At 38.0% G+C, this 26,619-nt stretch overlaps 1 protein-coding gene and 1 long non-coding RNA gene across 3 annotated transcripts in view; one reads left to right on the top strand and one right to left on the bottom strand.

Moving 5' to 3' along the window:
• Positions 1–26,619, bottom strand: part of LOC140169491 (cell adhesion molecule Dscam2-like) — a 54,545-nt gene that overhangs the window by 25,489 nt on the left and 2,437 nt on the right. Inside the window, exons 2-10 of the mRNA XM_072192754.1 lie at positions 10,161–10,274; positions 9,014–9,298; positions 8,180–8,482; positions 7,344–7,477; positions 6,562–6,819; positions 5,742–5,895; positions 4,137–4,265; positions 2,892–3,053; positions 1,585–1,857 (exon numbers count right to left, since the gene is read on the bottom strand). Of these exons, the coding sequence (XP_072048855.1) occupies positions 1,585–1,857; positions 2,892–3,053; positions 4,137–4,265; positions 5,742–5,895; positions 6,562–6,819; positions 7,344–7,477; positions 8,180–8,482; positions 9,014–9,298; positions 10,161–10,203 (1,741 nt within the window). The 5' untranslated portion in view covers positions 10,204–10,274. The remainder of the gene's footprint in view (positions 1–1,584; positions 1,858–2,891; positions 3,054–4,136; positions 4,266–5,741; positions 5,896–6,561; positions 6,820–7,343; positions 7,478–8,179; positions 8,483–9,013; positions 9,299–10,160; positions 10,275–26,619) is intronic.
• LOC140170297 (uncharacterized) lies at positions 16,990–26,340 on the top strand. Of its 2 annotated transcripts, XR_011861519.1 has the most exons (4): positions 16,990–17,075; positions 18,590–18,712; positions 23,278–23,405; positions 24,463–26,340. It is a non-coding gene; the product is annotated as an uncharacterized lncRNA (long non-coding RNA). The 2 variants fall into 2 exon arrangements; XR_011861520.1 differs by lacking the exon at positions 23,278–23,405.

Genomic DNA, 26,619 nt, shown 5'->3' with positions numbered 1-26,619 from the left:
AAACATATTCAATAATTTAAATCACTCAATGCTTTCAACAAATGCTCCTAAAACATATTTTTACCAATATATTTGTAAAACAAAGTAACTGGGGAGACAAATGTGCACCAAAAATCAAATGTGTGCAACAACTCAACTCAGTGTATCCTTAGCAATGGTGACTCTATAATTGAAGACCGAATTAAAAAGACTATTGCGTATGACGACCTGTCAACCAGACCAAAAATGCCGTACTGCGCAGTTCAGCAACCAATCATGCAGCGCCTTTCCCTTTACGTCAAGCGCAAACAAGTCTTTTCAATTCAGTTTTCAATTGTACTTGTTTTTTTGCCTATTCTTGTTAAGGTTATTAATTATTTTAAACTGTTGTGATTTGGTAGTTCACAGCATCTTACGAATGGTAGTAAAACGGCGTTTGGCGGATAGGTTCACCGAACATAGACGAGACGTCCTCATACGTGACACCGCCAAACCCGTCCCTCAACATTTTAGAGGGGATAGTCATACCATCACAGACCTTACAGTTACCGCTCTCACCCAAGTGCATAATACTCACAAACGGAAAGTCGAGGAACAACGCATCATATTTAATCTTGGCACACTTCAACCCAATGGGATGAACATTCAATTTAATGTCTTCAACCTCAATATTTAACTTTTCACATTACTTTCATCTTTTGCATTTCCTTTCCTTTCTTTTCTTTTCTTCTTTTCTTTTCTTCTTTTCTTTTTTCTTGTCTTGTCTTCTTTTTTCTTTTCTTTTCTCTCTTTTCTTTTCTTTTCTTCTCTTCTCTTCATTTCTCATTTTTCTTTTTTCTTTTCTTGTCTTTTCTTTTCTCTTTTCAGGTTTCTTTTCTTTACTCTAATTTTCTTTTCTCTTCTCTTCTTTTCTCTTTACTTTACTTTTCTTTCTTTATTTCCTTCATTTTTCTTTTGCAGTAATTTTGATTTTGACCTTTTGCGTGTCTTCCCCTTTGCGTCGCGATAGACCTCGCGCATTTCAATCTATGTTTTCATCAAGATGACTCCGCTTGCGACTCCTCACGCGCTTTCTGTGCTCTCCACTTCCTTTGTTTTCCGCACGCAAAAGGTCATCACTTGACAAAGGTCTATGACCGAAAATTCGTGTTTAATTTTGCTACGCAAATAAATCTATACAAATGTGGTTTGACACCAAATATTTCTGCTCTTGGACTATTTTACTTATCATTATTCAAACCTACGCAGCCACAACCTTTTTACTGTCTTACGAATGGTAGTGAGCTTTGGCAAAAACTGCATTGCTCAATTCATAGCGAGCGTGTAGAAGAATTAAAATATCACAGATATACTTTTGTAGGTCCTTGAGTTATGTTGTAAAGAGGGCTGAAACAACAACACTTTGGTAAAACGTACATAACTCATTAACAACAACAAATTAAGCAAGTTTGCAAAGTATACGATTTGTAGAATGAACTTTTGCAAAACATCAAGGTGTCAATTTTCAATAATATATCGATCTAGATAATGAAAATTGATTTTTAGGTTGCTTCGACCAACAATACCTCGTCTACCCTTAAACCAGGCATCTATTTGAATGCTTACTTAAAACTCTTAAATTGACACTTTGGCTGACTTCTCCTAATGCATTACGAGCTGTACACGTATACTGTCCTTCTTGCTGTTTCTCTATGTTACTAATCATCAGGTCCCCATTTCCATACACACTGTGTTTGGCATCGCTCATCAGCTCTGTACCATCAAAGCGCCTCCAAGAGATCTGCGCTGCTGGGTTACCCTCTGCTCGACAACGGAAGAAGACCGAGCCACCTTCGACCACTGTTTTGTCTGATGGTGTTGCAGTAAGAACAGGTGCTCCTGAAAAAGACATTGGATGTAAAATATTAGAATTGGATATGGAGGGGGTGGGGTGGAGGAAGCAACTGAAAATACTGTTAAATACATTGTACTGATTGATTGGGAGTAACAGAGTCATTAGCTGCCCCTCTAATGACTCCGTAAATCTGTGATGAATCCACACTTTGACAGTAGCGTATTCAAGTTCATGCAAGTTAACAGAATCGTGCATAGGCGTTACACTATGTGCGTAAAATTTGTCATCCCAGAATATTCTATGAGAAGCTGTTCAACATCGCTGTTTTATTCTGTAATTTTACTGCTGATGCTTACTCTGTACATCTAGATATGCTTCAGCAGATGATGTGCCTACTGAGTTAGAAGCTGTACAAGTGTATGTCCCAGCATGATGAACCTCTACATTAGATACAGTCAGTGTACTATCGCCTGATACAACCACACTGGTCCAAGCAACCTGTCCCACCATACCCCTACCCCAGTTATTCAATACTGGTACTTACTCTGTACATCTAGATATGCTGTAGCAGATGATGTGCCTACCAGTGATGCCAACGCCGCGCCTTAGGTGCACAATTGGGCTACTTGGCGATCACTTGCCGCTACTCAAAAAAGCATGCCGCTACTTGTCTAAAATTGGGCTACTTTTGCCAGTCTCAGGCCGCGGCAGTAATTTGATGTATTTTCCTTTCAATTTAGCCGATTTATAAAGGTTTTTCCGCCCAATTGGGTGTTTTGCGTTCTAAATTCGGGTAATCCGCCCAAATATCCGGTATTGGGCGCTTTTTGGAAGCTTAAAAAATTGGGCTACTTGAGAATCCTTTACCGCGGCCTGGTGAGTCAATGCGCCGCGCCTTGACGCTGAAAAGTTTTGGCAACACTGGTGCCTACTGAGTTAGAAGCTGTACAAGTGTATGTCCCAGCATGATGAACCTCTACATTAGATAGTCAGTGTACTATCGCCTGATACAACCACACTAGTCCAAGCAACCTGTCCCACCATACCCCTACCCCAGTTATTCAGTACTGGTACTTACTCTGTACATCCAGATATGCTTCAGCAGATGATGTACCTACTGAGTTGGAAGCTGTACAAGTATATGTACCAGCATGATGAACCTCTACATTAGATACAGTCAGTGTACCATCGCCTGATACAACCACACTGGAAAATGGTCCACCAGGTGCCTCTATGGAACCTGCAAAATGACAAAGAAAAATCTTTAAAAATCAATTTGAACAAGGAAACCACCAATATGTAAATGATCGCACTTAGCATAACTTACCTTAGTTGTGTTAAGTGCGGAAAGAATGGAAATGGTGTCCTGATAGGCTTTTCGGTCATGAAATATCGGCACAGATATCTTATTGTCTGATAAAGTACAGTTGTTTCATCCATTCATGTTGAGTCAACATTGTGGTATTCCAGTTGAAATCCATTCAGCCCGTATGTAAGACATGACCTTAATCTCCCCACACAGGGGGTATAGATTTCAAATGTAGTCACGCATTCAGGTAACCCCACTTAAAATGTACACTCCCTGTGTAGGTGGTGTATGGGTTTCAACTGGAATAGTCCATTTAGTGGTCATTGTGAGCTTTCAATGAGCCGCAACTGTGTGTGCGATAAATAATATGCTTAGATTGGATGCGCTTATAGACTTTTTTTAAATCGAAGTTTTTCAAAGACAGCCTGCTGTTTGTTTATAACCCAGTTTATAATAATATTCCGGGTAATCATGTGAGGATAAGGACGCCTGTGTATACTGTATTACACTGCGTATGCACCTAGTGCATGTGAAATGGTTTTCCGAACGTTTCCAATGTTAATTTGAAAAGGTCTATTGTGTCCATTCTTCTTCCTATACGTGCATCCCTCAAATTTGAGTATTGTCGCACGGGCTTAACGTGCAGTTTACCTATGCACAATCCTGGAACCTAGGATTGATTGCAGATATCAGAACCGGGGATGGTCCCCTTCTCTTTTCGAATAGCTCTGACACTTAACATGCACAGGGTTTGACTCTTCCTGTACACGGGACCAACAGCTTTACGCGACTTCCGAACCACAAGACGTCACACACACACTACATATATCAGTAAGTGCTAAGCAGTGTATGGGGACAAGAAGAAATTCTACAATTTTATTCTGTAAAGTAACTGAACACAATTGTAGGATTTACGACCTTATAGGAACATTTTGGGAGAGGAAGAGAATTCTCACCTAAGGTTATTTATGAGGTTATGAACAGCTAACAAGATTTTTTACAACTACTGCTTACTTAATCCGGGAACAGGTGTCATCCATGTAATAGCAGGTGACGGGCTACCTCCAGCCTGACATTGTAACACAGCTACTCTCCCTTCTTCTACTATTGTGTCTTCTGGTGTGACACTTAACAATGGGCCCTCTGCATGAGAATGGAAAAGGATTATCAGTGACAAAGATCAGGAATCACTTTGTGTGTGTATGTTTTAAAACAAAGGAAAAGGTTGACACAAGAAATACAAACACAAATTGGGAGTATATTACATACTCATAAAAGTAAACAAATATACAAAATAAAAGAATACAATAGTTTCACCTGGACAATATTCCATCCATAGTAGCTCATGCCCAGGTGAATGTACTGTAAGCCTGCATTCACATGGGTTCAACACTATACTATTCAGCAAGGTCCTTTCGCACTCTGCCAATTTGACGCTGTTTACAGCGTAAACACAGAAGTGTGGTTCTAATTGAATCAATTTTTATCAGCACCTCATTCGACTTAGGTTCTTTTTTACGATATAACCGGGAAGTGAAGTCAGGCAGTGCGAAAGGACTATACCAAATAGTACAAGGTGGCGAAAGCCCGACTACACCTAAGACCGACATGGCAACACCTTTCTGTCAAATTCACTTCCAAGATACGGTAAGTGCCAGTTAATACACTACTCAAAACTTTTAAAGGATCAGAATCTGACAATCTTGATTTTATCTTCTTTCTTTTTTGTTCTTAGGCCCTTCGCACTTGATTATTAGTTTCCTGTTAAAGATTTTGAAAAAGGGACGAGGTGACTTTTAATTATTAATTATCTTTTATTTTCTTTATTTAGTTTGAACTATTACAAGCAACAATTGACTCGTTTTGACTAGAGCGGGCATTTAATTATTTCACAACAATATTTGATTTTATAAATAAGTGTAAGGTGGGGTTGTACTCTTTGTTCATTCATCATTATTGTTGATATTATTAAAGTCAGAAAATGGCAAGTAGAAGTAGTTGAAAGTTATTTTAAAGGAGAAAATTTGAAATAAAAATAAAAATAATGAATTATTTTGAGATTTTCAATTTTGGACACGGGCGGTAAACAGGAAACTAATAATCAAGTGCGAAGGGCCTTATGGTGCTAACCAAGGTGTTTTTCAGTGGCACTGAACATCAGTCTTTGGTAGTGCAAGTGTTCTGTTGCCTAAATATTACTGAATGAAATGACACTCATCTGATTTACAATGTTAATGCTGTTCTTGCAAAATCATTAGGTTTTACTGCCTGAACAGAATTGATCATGTCTCACCTCCATTTTCAACCAAATCGTCGGTAATAACTCATATAATGAGGGGTCAACATTTAACCACAAATTGCCTCAGGCAAAACTCGCATCCTGGGAACTGAATACCACACAAGGTCATTTTTATGTAACTTATTGACCCATGTGTGTCATATACTGCCTCTAGCTATAATGACAGCCTGGTGATGTTGTCAATTCATTGACAGATATTAACCTCAGGAGGTAATTAAATTTTTGATCAATTCTCTTCAGGTAGTGAAACGTAATGTGATAATAAATCAGTCTGATCCTTTAACTTCTTTGAGCAGTGTATAATAACTGAGGAGACCTACCTAATACAATGAGTTGTGCTTGTGCTGTGGTACTGTCTAACTGTGTACTAGCAGTACATCGATATATGCCTGCATCAGATGGTTGGACATTGGTGATCCTCAACCAGCCTACTGCAGGTTCTTCAATTCTCCCTACTGGAAGACTTCCTCCAATCTGAAATGCAGAGAAAAATGATTTGAGATTAAATCCAATTGGTTTACCTTGTTTGTGTACATGTGGGCGTAAATGTTTGCCAACAAACGAGGACACACACTCGTTTTTCACATTCAACTGTGGACCTTTCCACAATGGGGGACCATCCTCGGTTTAAGGAGGTCTGTAAAAAGTATTTTGGGTAAAGCCTGCAATTTCGGGCAACACAACTCACCGCAACGCAGATGCAGTGAAGCATGAACGAACCTCAAGACATGAAGCCTAAATTTTGAAAAAATGGACGAAAGAATATTCACCTTATTCTAAAGCCATGATTTCTCCATGATACAGAAAATCAGAAAAATTCATGGAATTTGGGGTTTGCTCACAGAAATTTGAAAATGCCACAAAATAGTGAAAAACTGTGTAAAATATGTAACTTTTGTGTTGATTTGCAAAATAAAACAAAGAAAAGTGATTATTTAGCAGTAATCAACCATTGATGATGTTCAATTTTAATGGCGATGTTGAAGGGAGACTACAGTAAAAAGTAAGACAAAGTACACTTTTAAAACATGTTTGGTTTTGCTTTTCAGTGCTTTATAGCAGGAAATGGAAAATCACGGAAATCGTACAATTTGTAACACAGATTTTTAATTTTGTAACACAGAGAAATTGTGGCTTTACCTTATTCCATGTGATTCTTGGTGCAGGATTCCCTGTTGCTTCACAAGAAAATGTCGCTCTAGCTCCGACCGCTACGGACTGGTCAGTGGGTGTCCTGGTTAGAAACACCTGTTGCGATGGGTCAGTAACGGTCAGCAATGCTACTGCCGTGTTCTCACCCCACTCGTTAGTGGCTTGGCAGGTGTAATAGCCGGCATCTGATTGGCGGACTTCGGAGATGGTTAGACCGGTTTGTGTGGCGGTGAATCTTCCCGAAGTCTGAAAAAGATGGTATTTTGTTGCAATGTGATATCAGGGTCAAACAGAATAATAATATGTTGCCTTCAATATTGAACTTCAATATAGTTCTTACAACTTTTTTTAAGTTGTCCTCCACTTCTTATTGCAAATTTTGTCCAATACGATTTGTTACATACATTTTATACCAGAAATCAATGCAATTTTACCCTCACCATGTCAATATCATAATTGTGTATCCTGATAAAACAATTTGTGGATGCTTTCAAATTGATGGAATTTATACATCAAAATGTAGCCAATTACATATCCGTTGTCAGGGACTGTAAAATGTTATGCCTTTTTTATAGGTCTGTTAAAATTGGGATGAAAATTATTTGAAGTCCACATTCCCCATTTCTTCCACAGGTAGTGTGAATTTCAAATGGAGTTCCCTGAATGGGTGACTCCATTTGAAATCTACACCCCCTGTTTGGGAGATTAAGGTCATGTCTTCCAAAGTGAGTGTATGGATTTCAACTGGAATAGCTCATTGCAGTACTTACCCTTATAATTTGATTATTGCTATTGATCCATTCTATGCGTGCTACAGGACTGCCTGTAGTCTCACACTGGAAGCTAACTGTGGACCCTACTATTGCAGTAGTTGGTGATGGCGTTGTTATGAAACCTGGACGGCCTGTAAACAAAGAGGAACAAGAGTTACTGTATAATCTTAAATCAAGTATTTTGTATCTTGGTATCATCCCATGTTTGATGTTTCTATTACCTTAGCTGTTAGAAAGTTGTTCAAAGTTTTGACATAAGGGATGACATAGGAAATACATATACCAACACTATTCTCCTTATGTCTGCAGACTAGAATTTCGGACTTCTGATTTGTCTTTAATTTGATGACCACATCACTTATGTTGACATGGAAAAATGAATTCTCCTCGGAAAAATATTTGTAGGTAAAATCAGGATGGAAAATTAAAACAAAATGTTAATTCTGCCTTTTTTGGGTGCTTTCCCTATCAGGGCCAAATTCTCAGCGACCAGACACTTCCATGTACACTTTTGATCAGGATGGAATTGGAGGGGAAAGAGGAAAATAGGCTAATTGAGGGCTGCCCCTGCCCTCTGCGGCATTGATGGCTCAGAGTGTTCCAGCCCCACAAAATTGTCTTCAATTGTCTCCAGTTGAAATTCATACACCCCTTACCATAAGACATGACCTTATCTCCCACAGGGAGTGTGGATTTCAAATGGGGTTAACTGAAGTTACTCCATTTGAAATCTACACACCCTGTGTGGAAGATTAAGGTCAAGTCTTCCATAGGCGGTGTATGGATATCAACTGGAATAGCCCATAGTGGCAACCCATGGTCAATACACTTACCAATAAGAGTCAAAGTTGCTGGTTCACTGTACACCACAGGTGGTCCTAACAACGGGTTGACAGCCAGACATCTATACTGCCCTCTATCATCATGTTGTAAGGAACTTAACGTCAGGGTACTCCTGGTTGTTGTCGAGTCCCCTGTAGCCATGGTAACAGTTCTTCCATTGTTTACATCGTTACCGTTGAGTTGCCATGTTATGAGTGCAGTGGGAGAGCTGCTGATTGCACATTCAAAGATTACTGAGCTACCAAGATTGCTGCTTTGGCTGGATGGACTGGTACTGAAGATTCTTGATATTTCTGCAACAACGATGATGATAACAAAATATTACAATGTATTTACTGTACTATAAAAGTATGACATTTTTGGGGCATTAAAAGTTTGTGTTTTGGAGCGAACCCATAAAACATGCATACATGAAGTGGCCCATCCACTAAAGTGTAAAGGTGTTTTGAGCAAATCATTGATACATATTCGAACAAGTAAACATGCAACTTTGTGTCTCAACCCCATTAGTTAAAGTTGGTAAAGCGCCAGACTTTGGTACAATTTCATGTTTTCAAAAGCGCTCTATAGTAAACACATACATACATGCTAACTATTGAGTTTTCACTGTATACAGGCACTTTAATACGCATCTACAATTTAGAGAATCTGGGATCCTGGGAGAACATTGAACATCTCAGATTTTTTCACAGTATTACAGCACCATTAGGCTTTATTTTCTTACTAGATCACTCACTTAGTTGATCAAAATCAAAATCAACAAAAAAAGAAGGCTTCACGATATCCTCTCTAGCAAATTATCGTAAATGGCTTTAAAAACTTACCTGCAAGTTTTAATCGTACTGGACTACTTATAATAATCTCTGCAGCGGCCTGTGCTTGACACTGATATGTACCCACACTATTTGCGTTTACTGAATAGATGTGAAGAGTCCCATTAGTCATGACATTATAGTTTGCTTGCCCAGTCCTGATTGGCTGGTCATTAAAATACCAGGTGTATGATGGGATTGGGTTGCCCCTGGCAACACAGTGCCACCAGGTGGGTTGAGTTTCTACGGCAACATGATTTGTTGGTTCTTGTGTGAATTGTAGCGATGCTGCAAAGGCTGTGTAAGAAGAGACAAAAATGAAACAATTACAGCAGTAATTTGTTTTGAGATTTAATAACATTTTTTTAGTTTTGCTACTTTTACCAGCAAAAACTGTAAGGCGATTACATGTTCACAGATATATCATGGAGAGTCAGGGTCTTAGCTAGCCACCCATCTGGCCGTCATTTTAGACGGGGAATTTGCTCCTGGGACGGGCAAAATTAATGCCTTTGACAGATCCTATATTATAAATTGTATGTCTTGAGAAGCTAACTGACCTTTTTAGTAGACCCAATTTGTAGAACAAGGCCATATCAGCACATATTTGAACTCATTGAACCCCCAATGGGCTTAATGTTTCAAATGTTTTAAAGGTCAAATTAGGACGGGCAATTTTATTCAAATGACGGGCAACCTTCAATTTTAACTAAGACCCTGTGGAGAGTCCATGGACAAGCGCTAGAATAATTTGTGGTTGATTTATTAAACCATTGTTTTGTAAACAGAGAGGGCAAAGATGTAATTTGTATTCATTTGATAAAGAAATGTAGACAAAACCAAAGTAAAATAAATACTAAACCCATGTGAACTTTCAGTGCCCAATTTGGCACAGTTTATGGTGTAAATATGAAATCGGGTTCTGATTGGCTAATTGAGTCACATCATCATCACATCATCACCTCATTGGCTGCTCAATCTGTGTTGTATTATATATCGTGAATGTCAAAAAATCAAAAATTATTTGATATCAGAAAGACATTCCTCATTTTCAAAATGCAATTCGATGTCTGATGAGCTCTCAGGTCCCACAAAAAATATGTGAAAACATCGCTATACGAGCCCTTTAATGAGGCTATGGACGACTATGAGTACTTACCACATTGCAACGCTACAAGAGCTAGATGATGTAAGGGAAGCATTGTTTTTTACACAAATAGGACTGCACTCAGTACTGTTGACCATTAAGAACTTGGGAGCTGGCTAGGGTTTCCTGTAAAGACAATAGATTAGAAGAGTAATTAGTATACAAATATTGAATGTTTATGAGTTCAATGGTAGAATATTTCCATGAGGTGAAATATGGACTGTTCCATTCAACGAGGCTTTTTTGCTTTATACTCATTTTACAAGTTCTTTTCTTCCACTTATAAATCACCAGGAAAACAAATAAAAAAATATCTTAGAAATGTATATTATTTTAGAAGCAACACCCGCACCTAAAATTGGTGAGTCGAGGTGAAAACCTCCTGCTATACACTCGCGCGTCTGTCAGCGTTGCTATGGTAGCTCCACGTCAGTGCAATGGAAAAACGACTATTGCACAGTCACAGAGTGCAATAATAGTCCTTTTCAGCTGGCCGCTAAAAATAGCAAAAATAATCAATAGTAATTAGCCAATCAAATGACAAGAAACTTTGAGTTATAAATAGAAAAGATTGTGGCAAGTAACTTTAAAAAAAGGGAGCGATTTGCCGAATAGGGTGCAACTTGACTAGTCTTATTACCAGACTGCTAGATACCCCAACTGGTCTCAAGTCTAGCAAGTTGCACCCTATTCGGTAATCGTACCAAAAAAAGAATGTGGTCTTGTACGAGGGGAAATTACCCAGAAGTGAAAGAGCTATAACGATGAAATTTCGTCAGTGTAATCACTGGTCCTTATGTACATTTAGTCTCATAAGTATGTTTACTTTCTTTACAGGTGGCGCTGGATGGGCAGCATAACCTGCACATGATAAGATCCTCCACTTTCTTGAGTTTCTTCACTGTGGCCGCATCATCCGTAAGTGATGGACGTCCACTTCTTGGCTCATCTCTGAGGGACATGTGGCCAGTTTGGAAATTCCTTTTTCAAAAAGCAACAGTGCCATATGATGGGCAATCATCACCGTAGATAGCTTTCATTTCATCATAGATTTTCTGAGCATTGTAGGCCTAACCCTTCAAATGCAGGAGCTGGAACTTAATCACGCTGTGTGCCTCAATTTTCACCATCTTGCAGGTTATGCACCTACTGCCCATCTAGTGCCACCTGTACAGAAAGTAAACATACTTATGATACCATTTTTGGACCATAATGTACAGTATACATGGTATAAGGACCAGTAATTACACTGACAAAATTTCATCAATATAGCTCTTTCACTTCTGGGTGATTTCAAAAACTTTTGGATACCCCCTCGTACATATCACATTTTTTGTCCCAGATCTCAAGAATGGATAAAGGTACTGAATTGGTTTTGGTCTTATTTTGTTGCTATTATTTTAGCTATATACCGGTACATAGTTTTCAGCAATGTTCTTCAGCGGTCTGCTAATCAAGCTAATTTGGAGATCCAGTTTATGGCATACGGAAATGGAGTTCTGATTGGCTTATTGGCTAGCTATATATTTGAATCACATCATCACAGTATGATCATCACCATATTTTTTTGTCCCAAAACGGGGTCTTTATTTAATGCTAAAAATATTTCAAATATATTGAAAATTATTTTATTATGGAATATGTGACCGTCCACGGCGAATGAGCTGTAAATTCCTCCCCCGGTCAATTTTGTTTTATTTCGTGTTTAAAAAATAAACATCATATTCATAAACTTAAAAATGGTATATCATTTGACTTCAAACGATATCCAGAAGCGGGGTTATGGTTTGTTAAACTTTGCTCCTTCAACAAAATTATAGCTTTTTACGTTTTTACATGCACGTCTCTTTTTCCACATTGTTGGCAATAAATATCAAACAGTCATAATTGGCGGTCATTTCAAATCATCCCCAAGTCAACAAGGTTTAAGAAAGTTCTCTCATTGTTAATTGTTGGTTATGCATACCTGTACAAAATACAATGCCTGGTAACCCACCACTTGAACAGGATTTAGCAATAAGCAAACAAAGACCAGAGCTATTAAAAGTTCTATAGCCATCTAAGGTAGAAGCTTATTATCCACTTCAGCGATTCCATTATTGATTAGATTTTGACTATCGAAATGAGACGGATGTCGGGCCAGCTTAAGTTACCGATGAATATGACCTTCGTACACATTTTACACCGTAACTCAGAATACAATTTAGGGAATTTATGGCTCATTTGTGCTGCCGGGTCACATCAAAACATCAAATGAAAAAAAAAGGTAAGATGTGTGTGGTGCAGAAGGTCGCATGTCACAAATTGGTCACCCAAAAATGGAGGAGCCGTAACATGAAAATGCTTTCTTCACACTTCAAGTTTGGTTTATTCTAAAAGTATAATACCTATTGTAGAAAGTTTGGTGTCATTTTGTAGATAATTATGTTCTTTGTCAAATACAAAAATCCCAAGTCAATTGGACAACTACTTTGAGATTTATACTTCAATATGTAAGATGTGTCAATGGGGAGCAGGCGGGGAGCTGGGGCGGGGGGAGCCCCATAGGGTTGTACACAAAATTGTGAAAATATGGCAAACTTCAAACCTCAGTATCTTAAAAAGTATAACTAGCATGGACCTCAAATTGCACATATATCATCCTGGACCTCTTAGTACATGAACTGGACTATAAAGTGTTGCTAATTAATTGCCTAATTAAATGCTAATTAAGACACTTTTCCCTATATATTACAGTACAAAGTGTGCATGTAATGCTCCAACATTTCTAAATGGCCTATTTCTTGCCTGATTCACCCTGCTTATTTGTAAGTTCACATATCTTTAAGGAAATTTGATGAGGAATTCAACTATGCTATTAGTTTTAGTGCCAGACATGGAGGAAAAAAGTTTTGATTGATAATGTCATAAAATTTTTTTGACCACCCTGTATGTTTAACGCAAGGGATACCAAACTCTTTCTTCCTGATTTGTTTGAAGGACCCATGTAATGTCTTTCTGAATCCATATTTATTTTGAGCTACATAGCTTTCAGAAAAGGAATATATGGGGTTTACCATGACAAGAAAGATGCTAATTTTGTTGATGTACCACCCTGTATATTTCTTACGCACCCTGTATTATGATGTTATACTTCATTGATTTGGCATCCTTGTAATATAAATAAGCCCACCTTCGGCTATAAGCCCACCCTGTATTTTTCAAAACATTCTGGGAACAAGGGTGCACTCGGTACTAAATTTTGGCCAAGTTCTAAAAACCAAATCAATGCTTTGCTCTCATATTTAAGAACAAATATAAAAAATATTAGTTGATAATTAACATTCCACACTTATAATTTTAAGAAATTGACATAGAAGATAGAAATTACTGGTACATTGGGGATAATATACAAATGAGGGTGATTGTTCTTATTTTTAAATTCAAGCACTAGCCCTTCCCCGGTTATAAGCCCACCCCCATGTTTGAAGTGAAATCTGCCATCTAGGTGGGTGGGCTTATACCCGAGTGGTTACGGTATATTATAGGGGCAAGGACTACTACTGCACTGGAAATTGTATTTCAGCACAAACAACAGTTGTGGAGTTACAGTCAAAAATGAGGGAAAACCAATATTTGATCAATAAATCAATACATACTCGGCAGTGGGGTTTGACTCCCACCCTTTTATTTTACCCCACCCTTTTATTGAGGCACCCTTTATACTGAAAATTCCTGACCCCCACGCTTTTTACTGAGGCACCCTTTATACTGAAAATTCTTGACCCCACCACTTTTTGCTTTTTCCGCTAGTATAACTGACAAAGTCGCACGCAATTTGGTTCGAAGTATCAAGTACGCCGAATTCTGCACCTATTTCACACATGCGAGTCAGATGTTTTTCTCTCCATTAAGTTGATACATTACCGTATGTGAACAATGCAAAAACTACTACTGTACCGTAAAGCATTTTAATGAATAACTGTACTTTTATGGCGTTCAAATGTTGTTCTTGTCATGAAACTTGACGTACGCTTGTTCAGCGACTATATCCTACTTCTTCCGTGCTGCTTCGCTCAATCAACTATGCATGTTAATGACGTCACTCATATACGATCCATGTTACAAAGAAAAATAACACGTCATGGAAAATCGGACATTTGCATATGACGTAGGTGTTTTGGCAGCACTTCCGGGGAGGATATTGTGTACATTGCACTGGATTCACGTAAACAAGCGCGAGCCTGCATCAAATGGAATTTTATCTTGCGACATAGTGTGCAAGTTTTGGTGATTTTTCTTGGAACTATGATTCATGGATTATTTTATCATTCAATAAAAATATACTGTAAGTTGGAAGAAGCCCCGGACGCTTTTTATTTTAATCCCACGCTTTATATCAGTCCACGCTTTTTACCCAAAAAGTTTAAACCCCCACGCTTTCACCAATTTTCAGAATTTCGAACCGGCACGCATTATAAAGCGTGGACTGCCGAGTGTGCAATATAACTACTTGCCTTGAGTTGCTGAATTTTCAGTGCAGTAGTTGTAGTCCTTGCCCCTATACATCACCAATGTGCTATAATTTTTGAGAAAAATGCAAAAATAGGCACAAAATTGGCCAGGGGTGTAGTACCCCCTGGCCTTAACAACATCCAGCCCACATATTATCGCGTTTTGGGTCAAGCCGGGAGAAAAAAATCCCAGGTCGACCAAAAATAGCGTATCACACACGATAGACCACCTAAGTTATCGTAAATCGGTTTCTCCCAGGTCGACCGTAGAATTTTGGGTTGCCACATTCGGCCCCATAAGCGCCAGGATTTTTAGCCAGGTCGACCCATGACAACATGCAAATATAGCCCTACATACGTTCCCCGACCATGGCGATATACATGTGATGAGTATAAACCATTGTACGCATGTACGGCACGATTCATTCATAACCTAGCGCCGGTGTGACTTTTACGATATCAGTTTCAGTGTCTTGGCATCTAAATTAATTCAGTCATAGGCCTACCTACTCTCATTTTCGTATTTATTTAATAGAGTAGGCCCTATTCTTGTTTTAGTTTGCAAAATACAGAGGCAGATATAGTCCCGGGATATAGTCATACTTCCAAGTTTTCTACTTTCTTGAATTTGCGTCAACATGTAGGCCTAAGCGCTTTTAAGCGCTTAGATGCGAACTTGGATGCCCGGCTTGGATGTAAGCTTTTAAGCCGGGCATCCAAGTTCGCATGGACGGTACTACGACTCGATGTTTCAGACTTTACTTGTAAGAAAAGGAAAGTAATAAATAGAAGAGGTCACAAATAGGATCAAATAAAATAATCCAACAAAGAATCACCCTGCCTAAGTGCCGGACATAGCATGATAGGCAAGGCCTACATGTTTTAAACTTTATTATTATCCACCACGAATGGAGTGCCAATTTCTATTAGCCTAGGCTGTCTTTCTATCAACAAACGTGGAATCTCCCAGCTTGACCAATTTGGCCATATTATCAGTGACTTATTCTGTGAATTTTTTTTCTGTTCTGAAAAAATTCTAGAAAGTTATTATTTCCACAAGTTAATGCTGTAGAAAACATTTTTATCTAAGTATTTGTGAACCCTGAGTCAACAACAGCAATTTGAAGTACGGTACAACAAATAAATTGCTTTATAATAAATGCAAAATAATTATTTGTAAATTGCTACACAAATTATCATCATTTTCAAAACAAAAAAGCAGTTAAAATAAAAACGTCAACGAAATTAAATTTACATACTGCAGTAAAATCCATGGTAGGTAAAAAAACCCAAAAACAACAACAACAACAGAACACAATTATAATATGTAGGTATCCTAGGTGAATTCAAATTTGCCATCAAACTGCATCATTTTACATATCAAATTAAAGCCCTTAGAAAGCCAAAACTGAAAACATTTTTGTCATAGCACTTTCCGTAACAAAGTTACATCTTGTCAAAGATTGACTTTCATCAAAAAGATTCTGCTAGCAAAATTCCCCAAAACGGCTTTTAGGCAGGGTTGCCAAACCAGCGATTTGGTAGCCCAATTGGGCGACTTTTGAAGATTTTTCCCATGACTTTTGACAATTTCCTGTCCCATAGAAACCAATGGTTAAGAAAAAAATTGGGCGACTTTTCAACATTGGCTCCCGCGACTTCCGCTAGTTTCCTGCCCCATAGAAACCAATGGTTAAGAGAACAATTGGGCGACTTTTCGATTTTTTGACCCGCGATTCGGGCTGAAATCTTTTGGCAACCCTGCTTTTAGGGGTGTTTCTAGATCTTAATCGCATGGCCAGCCTAGACTGAATCCTCCAGTCCTATCAACATCTACGCACGGTCATCGGGTTGTGCTGATGGTGAGGACTGAATCGTTCAGCAATCCAATATTGGTGCAGTGAAAAATGCTAAAATATGAATATTTAGTAGATTTTGATTACGTCATTGCTTTCAGCTACTATTGTGCCCCATTCTTCGTTCATGATGCTACCATGGGAATATAAAGACAAACGGAGCCCTGATTAAAGCCCGACATTTGGCTGATTTGGGTAGCTTTTGTTCGCTACACATAAAGCGAGCTTGAAAACAAACAGCTGAGTACCGATGCAGGAATAAACCTCTTTGCCAGCAAATTTGGTAGCTGATGTTTAAATTTTTTTTCTGTTAAATCCGCCATTAGTAGTTTTACAATTTTCCCATTTTTAAACCAAAATAATCAACTTTGCACGATTTTTAGTCATCATGGTGAAACTTTTGTGGTTTTGTAACATATTGAGTCCATTGCACACCGTCAGATCGCAATATTTAACTTGATTTTGAGATGGAAAGTTCGTCGCCACTGACCACGCTCAGACCACAGTGACATGGATGCACTGACTATGCACAGCCTCGGCGTTCACGGTGCGGTGCAGTGGCACTGGTGGTAAACAATGTAAGTATAAAAGCTGAAGTTATTTCAATTATTTTCACGTGTAGTGTGCATGGTTTATAAGGCCATCTTTTACACCGTAAACAAGAGCAGTGTAGTGACTCATGACTGATTCACTCTTATATTAGCTTATATTGTAGGCTAGGCCAGGCCCGGGATCAGGCCACGAAAAAACATCAGTCATAAACAACCTGTATCAATGACAATTGATTTGATATGGCATGCACGCAGTTGAGCGCCAGGCATTGCTGTCTAGATTTTAAAGCCGAGTGGTTGATGAATGCAGCGAATGATGGTACGCGAATGGTTGAATTTTCACAATACACTTATTGGGGTATATTCAAATAAGAGTTTCGGTTTTAAAATTCACGTTCAAATGCACGCGAAAGGCACTAATATTTGTACCTTTCTAAATCGTTTTAACACTTAATTCGCTGGTTGATTTTGTGAGATTCGCAGTGAGTAATATTTAGTGTCCATGGCGAGTGGAAAATCGCTCACTAGAAATTTTTTTGGGGGGGGGGGCGGCGGGGGCGATCGCTCACCAAAAAAAGTCAAACGGCAAGGCCTGGGGTTCAATAATTATAGGTAATTATGAATGCGTATTACTTACTGCTCGAAAAATAATGCATATGCGCTGATGCTGGTGCGTCTAATGCATGAGCCCCAAAGGGGGAAGACAAAATTAGACGAATCAACATCAGCGCAAGTGCATTATTTTGCCTAATTTCTCGAGCAATAGGGCCTAAGTATGTGTTTATTAATCTATTTCATACAGTGGCGTAGGGCCTACCGTGGTCGCCCTAACCCGGGGCTGAAGAAAATTAAATTTTGCTGCCCCTTCCTCAACAGCCCGAAAAGGTTGACCCATTTTTTTCCGGTTGTTTGAAAAAGTGAAGAGCAAAAAAAAAAAAAAAAGATTTCAGGTGCTAGCACCCTAAAAGCAACACATTTTGATGTATAGCAACATTTTTTCAAAAATTTGTATGCTTTATCAAATTTTTCTGCCTTTTTTATTTATTAATTCTTTTTGCCACCCCCTTTGTTTTTGTTTTTGCCACCCCTGTTTTTGCAGCCCCTTCAATTTCGCTGCCCCCTGATTTTACCCTGGGGGGCTGGCGCCCCCAAAGCCCCCCAAAATAAGCGCATGTCATACACGACAAGAAAAAAACACATAATTTTAACTTTTTTTATGTAACAAATTATCACTCAAAATGTTGGAAATTAGAACCAAATATAAACCCGCCCGAAAAATGAATCAATCCTATGTGACACGAACACGCATGAAACACTGCCGTAGACTTCGCAGAATACACAATATACTCAATCAATGCATGTTTCATACTTTTCTGATTGGCTGCTTTGATAGGAGTGTATGAATGCTTTTACGCTAGTTGTGCGTTGTGTAATGCAGGACTGGCGCATGATTATGTGAATTCTACGCGAGAAGTCTAGAGGCCCCTCTTGTAAAACTTTTCTCCATTTTAAGATATTATTTCTTTAATTTCCCCAACTAGGTGATACTGATGTCAACTTGATGTGAACTGTACAGTTGCAGCAACTGCTTTCAGGAGATGGTGGCTTTTAATGAGAATGTATAGTGATGAACTCAACAGTACTACTGGTGCAACAAAAAGCTGGTATGTACAATGAGTAACCAGGGACTGCCTTTTGAGGAGAGTGACATTCATGCATTTAAATTGGGATGCAGACAACCCCGGCGGACAACATGATCTTTGAGGGCACCTTAAGTTTGTTCGGTTTTTATAAGGTGGAACAAATAAGACTTGTAACAAGAAACAACATGGTATTGATATATGTGTATGTAGAATGGCATGCACGCACTGCCATGCAGGATGATGCAGGTGGTCGCAAGCAATGCTTAAATCAAATGCTATTCGTGCGAAATTGACAATCTCCAATGTTAAGGCGTAAGGCTTTTTTTGTGAAAATTTTTTATCGCAAAATTTACAAGGCGGAAAAAAGCGGAATTTGACATTTGTAAAGCGGAAAATTTTGGGCTTTTTTTTATAGTTAGTCCTGACTCCCATCTCACATGATGATGAGCTGATCATAGTTTAGTCTACTGTAGTAGACCAGTTTAATTTACCATTCCCTAAATTAATCTCTCTGACCTGACCATGGAAAACTCATCATCCCTGTTCTGATTCAACAGCTCAGATATCCATGAGAAAACTGGTCTACTGTATTTCGAATATACAATGAACTATGCACTCTATATAGTGGGTATGATGTTACCTCATTAAAAATGCAGTCTTGGCTGTTTATGCACATATCCTGTGGTTTTTACAAATTAAGCCGTTTGTATAGCCGTCCAGCGCGTATTATTTGCACAAGGTCCAATGTATACGCTTGACGCCGTGCACGTATACGCGATGGTTAAGCTGTCAAAGGAAATCTGAATGATACAGATAGAGCTGGGCCTGTTTCAAAATTGTCGTAATCATGTCGGACGGAATTTGATAGCAAATATGGCTGTCATTTTTGTTCCAAAAGTACTGGACTGTTTTTTTTTTACATGGGTATGGATATGGTACATAGCTATCATGCTATGGCAGTATTGTCTGAAAAATCTTTGATGGCTTCGTGTAGGACGGAAAAAGTGACCATGTCGGACGGAATCGATAAAAATGGGGTTCCCAGGCTTTTGACATTCAAATTGATATTCTATCGAAAGTTACAACAATATCTTATAAAGACCTGCCAAATAGTCAAATGAACATTCATAAATTAAATTTCTCATACAATCTTTATTCAACAATCATTGTCGTGGAAACGGCAACGTCTCAAAATGGGCCATGTCGGACGGAATGCATCATGTCGGACGGAATGAAATGTTGACTTTTTGGCAACTTCTCAAAATTTAATATTTTTACCTGCATTATAAAGATAAGGTCATGTACTAATGCTGTGTATACTTTAAAAGTATTGACATCTATTTATTAAAGACGTAATAATGGAAAAATTGACAAATTCCATCCGACATGCTGGATTCCGTCCGACATGATAATCAATTGGAAATTGGTCCCCAACTTGCTTAATTTTGAAACTTACTTCTTAGAAATGAAGTTACAATACATTTTATGTAAGATTCATATCTATTCTTTCATAAAATAAACTTTTTCTTATGAAAACTACAAGATTTCTTAACTATTTTGATGTTTTTTCACAGGTATACAAAAACGCAAGCATGTCGGACGGAATTTTTGAAAACAATTAACAAGGGCTCCTTGAGCACTTACAATTCAGTATTGTTTTATTTCTTTGTGCTTACACAATAAATACACACCTTACTTAGTTAAAATCAATATAACAATTAAAACCATATGTCATCAACTTTAGATTTACACTGAATTTTCCGTCCGACATGCATGAATTTTCTTTTCTAAGTTTGTGTTTCCTGTAAAAAACTACTCAAAATTTTATTTATTTATTCCTGTGAAGTATCCATGAATTTAATGTAGAAAATGAATCAATAGTTGTTTTAGTCAATTAGGCCTACCTTTAAAAAAAAATAAACAAATTAAGGGCTACATGAAAACCAGAATGTCGGATTTAATAGTTTACAAGGGCACATTTTGCATTGCCCCCATGCAGGATAATGGCATATTTCCCACTTAAAATGACCAGTTTCATCACATGTACATGTACTTTCCTGCAGTCTGATTGAACAAAAGTAGGATGTTCTGTACACGATATGCAAATTAGCATAGGATAAGGCTAATGAAGTGAAATGATTAGTTTCTAATCACATTTTCTCAATGAAATATGAGGTCATGATTTTATTATTCATTATTTTGGAAAATTTCATTATTGTCAAAACTTTTGCTTATATGGCTATTACCATAATACATGTATTGTTGATGAAAGACCATCTCAAAACAGGTATTAGATCATCATTACAGACATTTTGCAACAGATTAAAAAAATTTGAATTTGGTTTTTTTAAGTGTTAAGAAATTTGCAATTTTTGTAGTCACTTGAAACATGACGAGGTAATCCTTAAATTCCATTATTTACTGTACATCCTCTACCCCTACAACATGTCAGACATTTTGAGAGTTTCAATTTTGATTATTGTCATATCAATTTTCAGATAATTGACTTTTTAAAAAATAATTAAAGTTTTGGTCAAATTGAAAAGGTGATGCGAGGCGGGTGACGGAAACTAAGAATCAACTTTCATTAGCCTAATCTGTGCAGAACAAGGTGTAGCACATGTGCAGACTGCAAATACATGCTTTGCACAGGGCACTGTGGGATGAGCACAGTCTTTCTGGCTTCTTTTACATTATTTTGTGTAAATTGTAAATAGACCAGTATCAGGCAAAATGAGCTTCTGATCGATGTAGATTTTAGCAAAAACTATGTTAACAAACAAAAACATGCCATACCTGAGACCATAACACCCGAGTCTCAGTACCATACAGAGTGCCTATTTTGGCTATGAGTAATAGCCTATATAAATGGCATTTATTTCTTCACCATTTACATTTATAAACTGACATGCAAAATGTCAATTTTAAGTTTCTTCAGTGTGTACACTGTACAGTGTAGTGGGTGTGTACACATGCATTTGAAGCGCTAATTAACAAATTTCAATGTACATTGTACTTGAGGCCCTACATCAGGGCCTTTAGTTTAGTTAACATGAAAGGTGTTGTGATTTAAAATTGCAGACTGGTCTATTTTCAATTACACAAAATAATGTTAAAAAGTCAGTAATTGGAATTAAAATAGGAGCTTATGTAGGTACACATGTGTACGCAGACATGTATAAGCAGAAGCCAGAAAAACTGCTACATGTACACCTTGTTCTGCACAAATGACAGATTATCCTAGGCTAATTTGCATATCGTGTACATTGTACAGAACATCCTACTTTTGTCCAATCAGACTGCAGGAAAGTACATGTGATGAAACTGGTCATGTTTAAGTGGGAAATATGCCATTATCCTGCATGGGGGCAATGAAAAATGTGCCCTTGTAAACAATTCCGTCCGACATGCTGGTTTTCATATCGGACGGAAAAAAATGTAGCCCTTTATTTGTCCATTTTTTTAAAGGTAATTGATTAAAACAACTATTGATTCATTTTCTACATTAAATTCATGGATACTTCACAGGAATAGATAAATAAAATTTTGAGTAGTTTTTTACAGGAAAAACTTCTTGGAAAATTCATGCATGTCGGACGGAAAATTTAGTGTGTACATTTTTAAAATTGCAAGAAATCTAAAGTTGATGACAGATGGTTTTAATTTTTATATTTATCAACTTAGTAAGGTGTATATTTATTGTGTAAGTACAAAGAAATAAAACAACTGAATTATAAGTGCTCAAGGAGCCCCTGTTATTTGTTTTCAAAATTCGTCCGACATGCTTATGCGTTTTTTGTATACCTGTGAAAAAACATCAAAATAATTAAGAAATCTAGTAGTTTTCACAAGAAAAAGATTATTTTATGAAAGGATAGATATGAATCTTACATAAAATGTGCTGTAACTTCATTTAGAAGGAAGTTTCAAAATTGAGCAAGTTGGTGACCCATTTTGAAACAGGCCCAGCTACCCACGTGGGTTGGGTTCAAACACAGTGGGTTGGGCTAATGCATAAACATGTATGCTTGCCTATCTGTTATTGGTTAAGATTTACCACCCACATTGATTTTTACTTCATTAACATTCATCTCAGATTCGAGATGAAAGAGGTTGAGTCTATGTGTTAAGATATGGTGGGTCACACAGGTCATATCCAACTACCGCAGTCCTTTTTTCTGGGCAGGGCAGTCACTGGAGATGTGATGTGTTTCGTCATAGATTTTAAATGGTTTCATGCATTGGAAATGAATTGTTTATCAAAAAAAAAAAAAAAAAAAAAGGAATGCAGCGCAGTCTAATCATAGTTTAGCCTTTAGGCATGAATGGGCAAAATGCCAAATTGCAATATGTGTGCTACGTACACTACGGATGCACCACCATTGATCTCCAACACAACTCGCATGCCATACAAGTCTAAATATATTTTGAATTGGTACCATACTTAGACCTCCCATATATGTAACTCTGGGGCTTGCAGCATGGAGCAGCCCAATTTCAGAAACCTGGAGGCACAGTGAAACATGCTTGTTCTTGTAAAACGTTTCTCCATTTTAATATTTTGTTTCTTGAATTTTCCCAACTAGGTGATACCAGTGATGTCAACTTGATGTGAACTGTACAGTTACATTGCAGCAACTGTTTTCAGGAGGTGGTGGCTTTTAATCAGAATGTATAGTGATGAACTCAACAGTACTGGTACAACAAAAAGCTGGTATGTACGTGTACTATGATTAACCAGGGACTGCCTTTTGAGGAGAGTGAGAGCATTGCTCTCTACTGCTCTCCTTATTCTGTGCCCAATTCTGTGCATATTTTTGCATTTTTCTCAAAAATTATAGTGCATTTGTGACAAGTAAGATATGTATATTATAGGGGCAAGGACTACAACTACTGCACTGGAAATTTTATTTCAGCACAAACAACAGTTGTGGAGTTACAGTCAAAAATGAGGGAAAACCAGTATTTGATCAATAAATCAATAACTACTTTCCTTGAGTTGCTGAATTTTCAGTGCAGTACCGTAGTTGTACTCCTTGCCCCTATAATATACATATCTTACTTGTATCAAATGTGCTATAATTTTTGAGAAAATGCAAAATTAGGCACTAAATTGGCCAGGGTGTAGTACCCCTTAAATCTGATATAGGAGAGTGATGTTTGACATGTGAAACGGCTCTCCTTGAAGGCTCATGAAGAGCTATTTATTGCTCTCCTTCAAGTTCCAAAAGACAGTCCATGAGTAACTGCTATATTGGTTGATGAAAGGATTAGGCCATAAGGCCTGGCTTAGTAACTCAGGCCCCAAGATAGTAACTTCAAGCCCCAAGATAGTATCTGACTTAGTAGCATGGGCCCCTTATTAATAGTCAGGCCCAGGGTTGTCACCACGCTGGACTGGGCCGTCTGGCACTCACTAAATTGGGGGTTTTTTAAGTTTTTTTTTTCAATTTTTTTTTTTTTAATGTTTCCGGAAGTGGATGATGATATTTCATCATAAAAGAGGAAGAAATTTTTTTTAGGGGTGGTACCCTCAAAGCCTATTCCCCGATCCCTAGCGTTCAACTAAAAAGGTAGTGCGAGGCGCGAGAGCTTCGCTCGCTATGCTAACCAGTACTATTTGGGTCCTGGTGACAACCCTGGTCAGGCCCGTGCTACTAATTCAGGCCCAAAGATATTTTTTTTTTTTTTTTCACTTTTGGGGATCTGTAGGTTGTTCAATATTAAAATCTAAATATTTTAATTGATATTTTGGTTATTTTTCTTTACAGATGAAATATGAACTTATTGGAAGGAACCACCTGCAGCAACAAGCTTAAGCAAGAGACAGGTAAATGCTACATAGCTTCAACGGCACTTCAACTAAAAATCAAGCAAATTTAACTTCGAGGGGAAAACTATCGACAGAAAAAGACATTGTCAACATATGGCTGTTACGGCCTACGCCTACCTATCAATTAGGTTTAGTGGACTAGCTGGCTGGTAGCCACTAGCCATCACTGTTAATTTGGAACATGTTTTACCACACAGTGGAACTCATAATATATAATTATGATAATGTGGACTACAATTAAGTCAACAAATACTGGACACAGTGGTAACTAGGCGAGTTAAAAAAAGGCTAGTTAAAATAAAGGTGAGGTAAAAAAAGGCGAGTTAAAGAAAAGGCAAGTTACCCCCCCCCCAGAGATTAGGGTGTGGTTTTTTTTTTCAATTACCCCCACAAAGTAAGCTAAAGATGAGTTACGACAAAGCCATCAAAGTCCCACCAGCGAAGTTACGGCAAAGCCATCAAGTCCAAATGGCGATTTACGACAACACGATCAAATCGGCGAGCTACAGCAACGCTATCAAGTCCTGTAAGAGAGTTACAGGAATGCCGTTATGATGAATTATTAAATGGAAAATGGCTTTCACTATAGAAAAATTTGTGTACATCGTGGAACATACTCTTTGCGTGGCTGTGCGTAGTAAGCAGTTGTACGCAGATAGCCTCGCTAATATGGACGCGTAGAGTAGCATTGTATGCGCGTGTAGTTAGCATGATTAGTTGCGGAGTAACAAGCGTAGTTGAATGTTCCACGATGTACACAAATTTAATATTTTTTCTATAGTTGAGGTTCATGATGATGAGAAAAAATCCATTTTACCCTAAATCAAATTGTAATCTTAACTTGCTGATAAGACTTGCCATAACTTGCTGATGGGACTTGCCGTAAATTTTAACTCATCGATGGGACTTGTCGTAACTCGTCTGCCAAAAAAACTCAATGGCGAGACTTCCCGTATTCTCAGCAGGGATCAATCTTTAACCTCTGCAGGGACCAGGGGATATTAAACTTATCTGACTTGCCATTTTCTCTCGCTCTTACTCGCCCATTTTTAACTTGCCAATAACTGTCCCCTTACCCTGTAAAAGCTACGTATGACTTTTGTACATGTATGTACCCATTTTACAGACTATGAATTATAGTAATAAATAAATAATAAATAACCTAGAAGAGAGGGATGTGGTGTAGGTTATACATGTACCTGTATGTATTAAACAGTGGACAATAATTAGATAATGTTAATTTTCAATTTTAGTGATCCTAGCATCCTCTTTTTATATCATTTTAGGTAGATATCCCCCAAAAAGGTTATTCCCAAAATTGCAGTTGATTCCGATTTTGCATTTGCGAGGTATGCATGATTATTTGTTGTAATTTTGTTCTGGTGTACCAGAACATAATTCAAATTTCATGATATTTCTGCTGAACAAATTAATCTGCAAGAAATTCTTTGTACATAAACATAATGTTGCCAGAGGTTTCCAGTGGTATAAAAATCTTTTTTGAGAAAAGTGGGGGGGTATGATGCTGTGGATCACAATCACAAAATGCCTTACTTCCAAAAGCAGCAATTTCAACTGCACTGACTACGGAGCCCCCAAAGTGACATGGAAGAAAAAAAATCGAGGTCCGGCTTAGTAACTTGGGTCCAAGATAGTAACTCGGGTCCAAGAGTAACTCGGGTCCGAGATAGTAAATTGGGGCCCTGACTAGTAGTTTGGGGACCCCGAGTTACTATTTCGGGGCACGAGTTACTATCTTGGACACGAGTTACTAAGTTGGGCCCCAAGTTACTATCTTAGACCCCGAGTTACTAAGTCGGGCCTCAATTACTATCTTGGACCCCAGTTACTATCTCAAGGCTATCTCAGACCCCGCTTTTTTTCTTCCATGTCACTTGAGGGCTCTGTATAAATCAGCACAGTCGAAACCTAGATTTCGCCTTGGTTTGCAAGAATCAAAATCCATCCTAGTCACTGCACTTACTGTATGATACAAAGAGAGATTTTGATTCTCGCACCCGAATCTTACAAGAATCATTTATACGAGAATCGATTCTGTGATGCTCGTTGAAATCTAGGCCCTGACAGTGATGAG

This window comes from Amphiura filiformis, chromosome 14 (genome assembly GCF_039555335.1).
Source record: "Amphiura filiformis chromosome 14, Afil_fr2py, whole genome shotgun sequence".
NCBI lineage: Eukaryota > Metazoa > Echinodermata > Ophiuroidea > Amphilepidida > Amphiuridae > Amphiura > Amphiura filiformis.
Note: the sequence above shows the minus strand (reverse complement) of the source record. Positions and strands in the feature narration are given on the sequence as shown.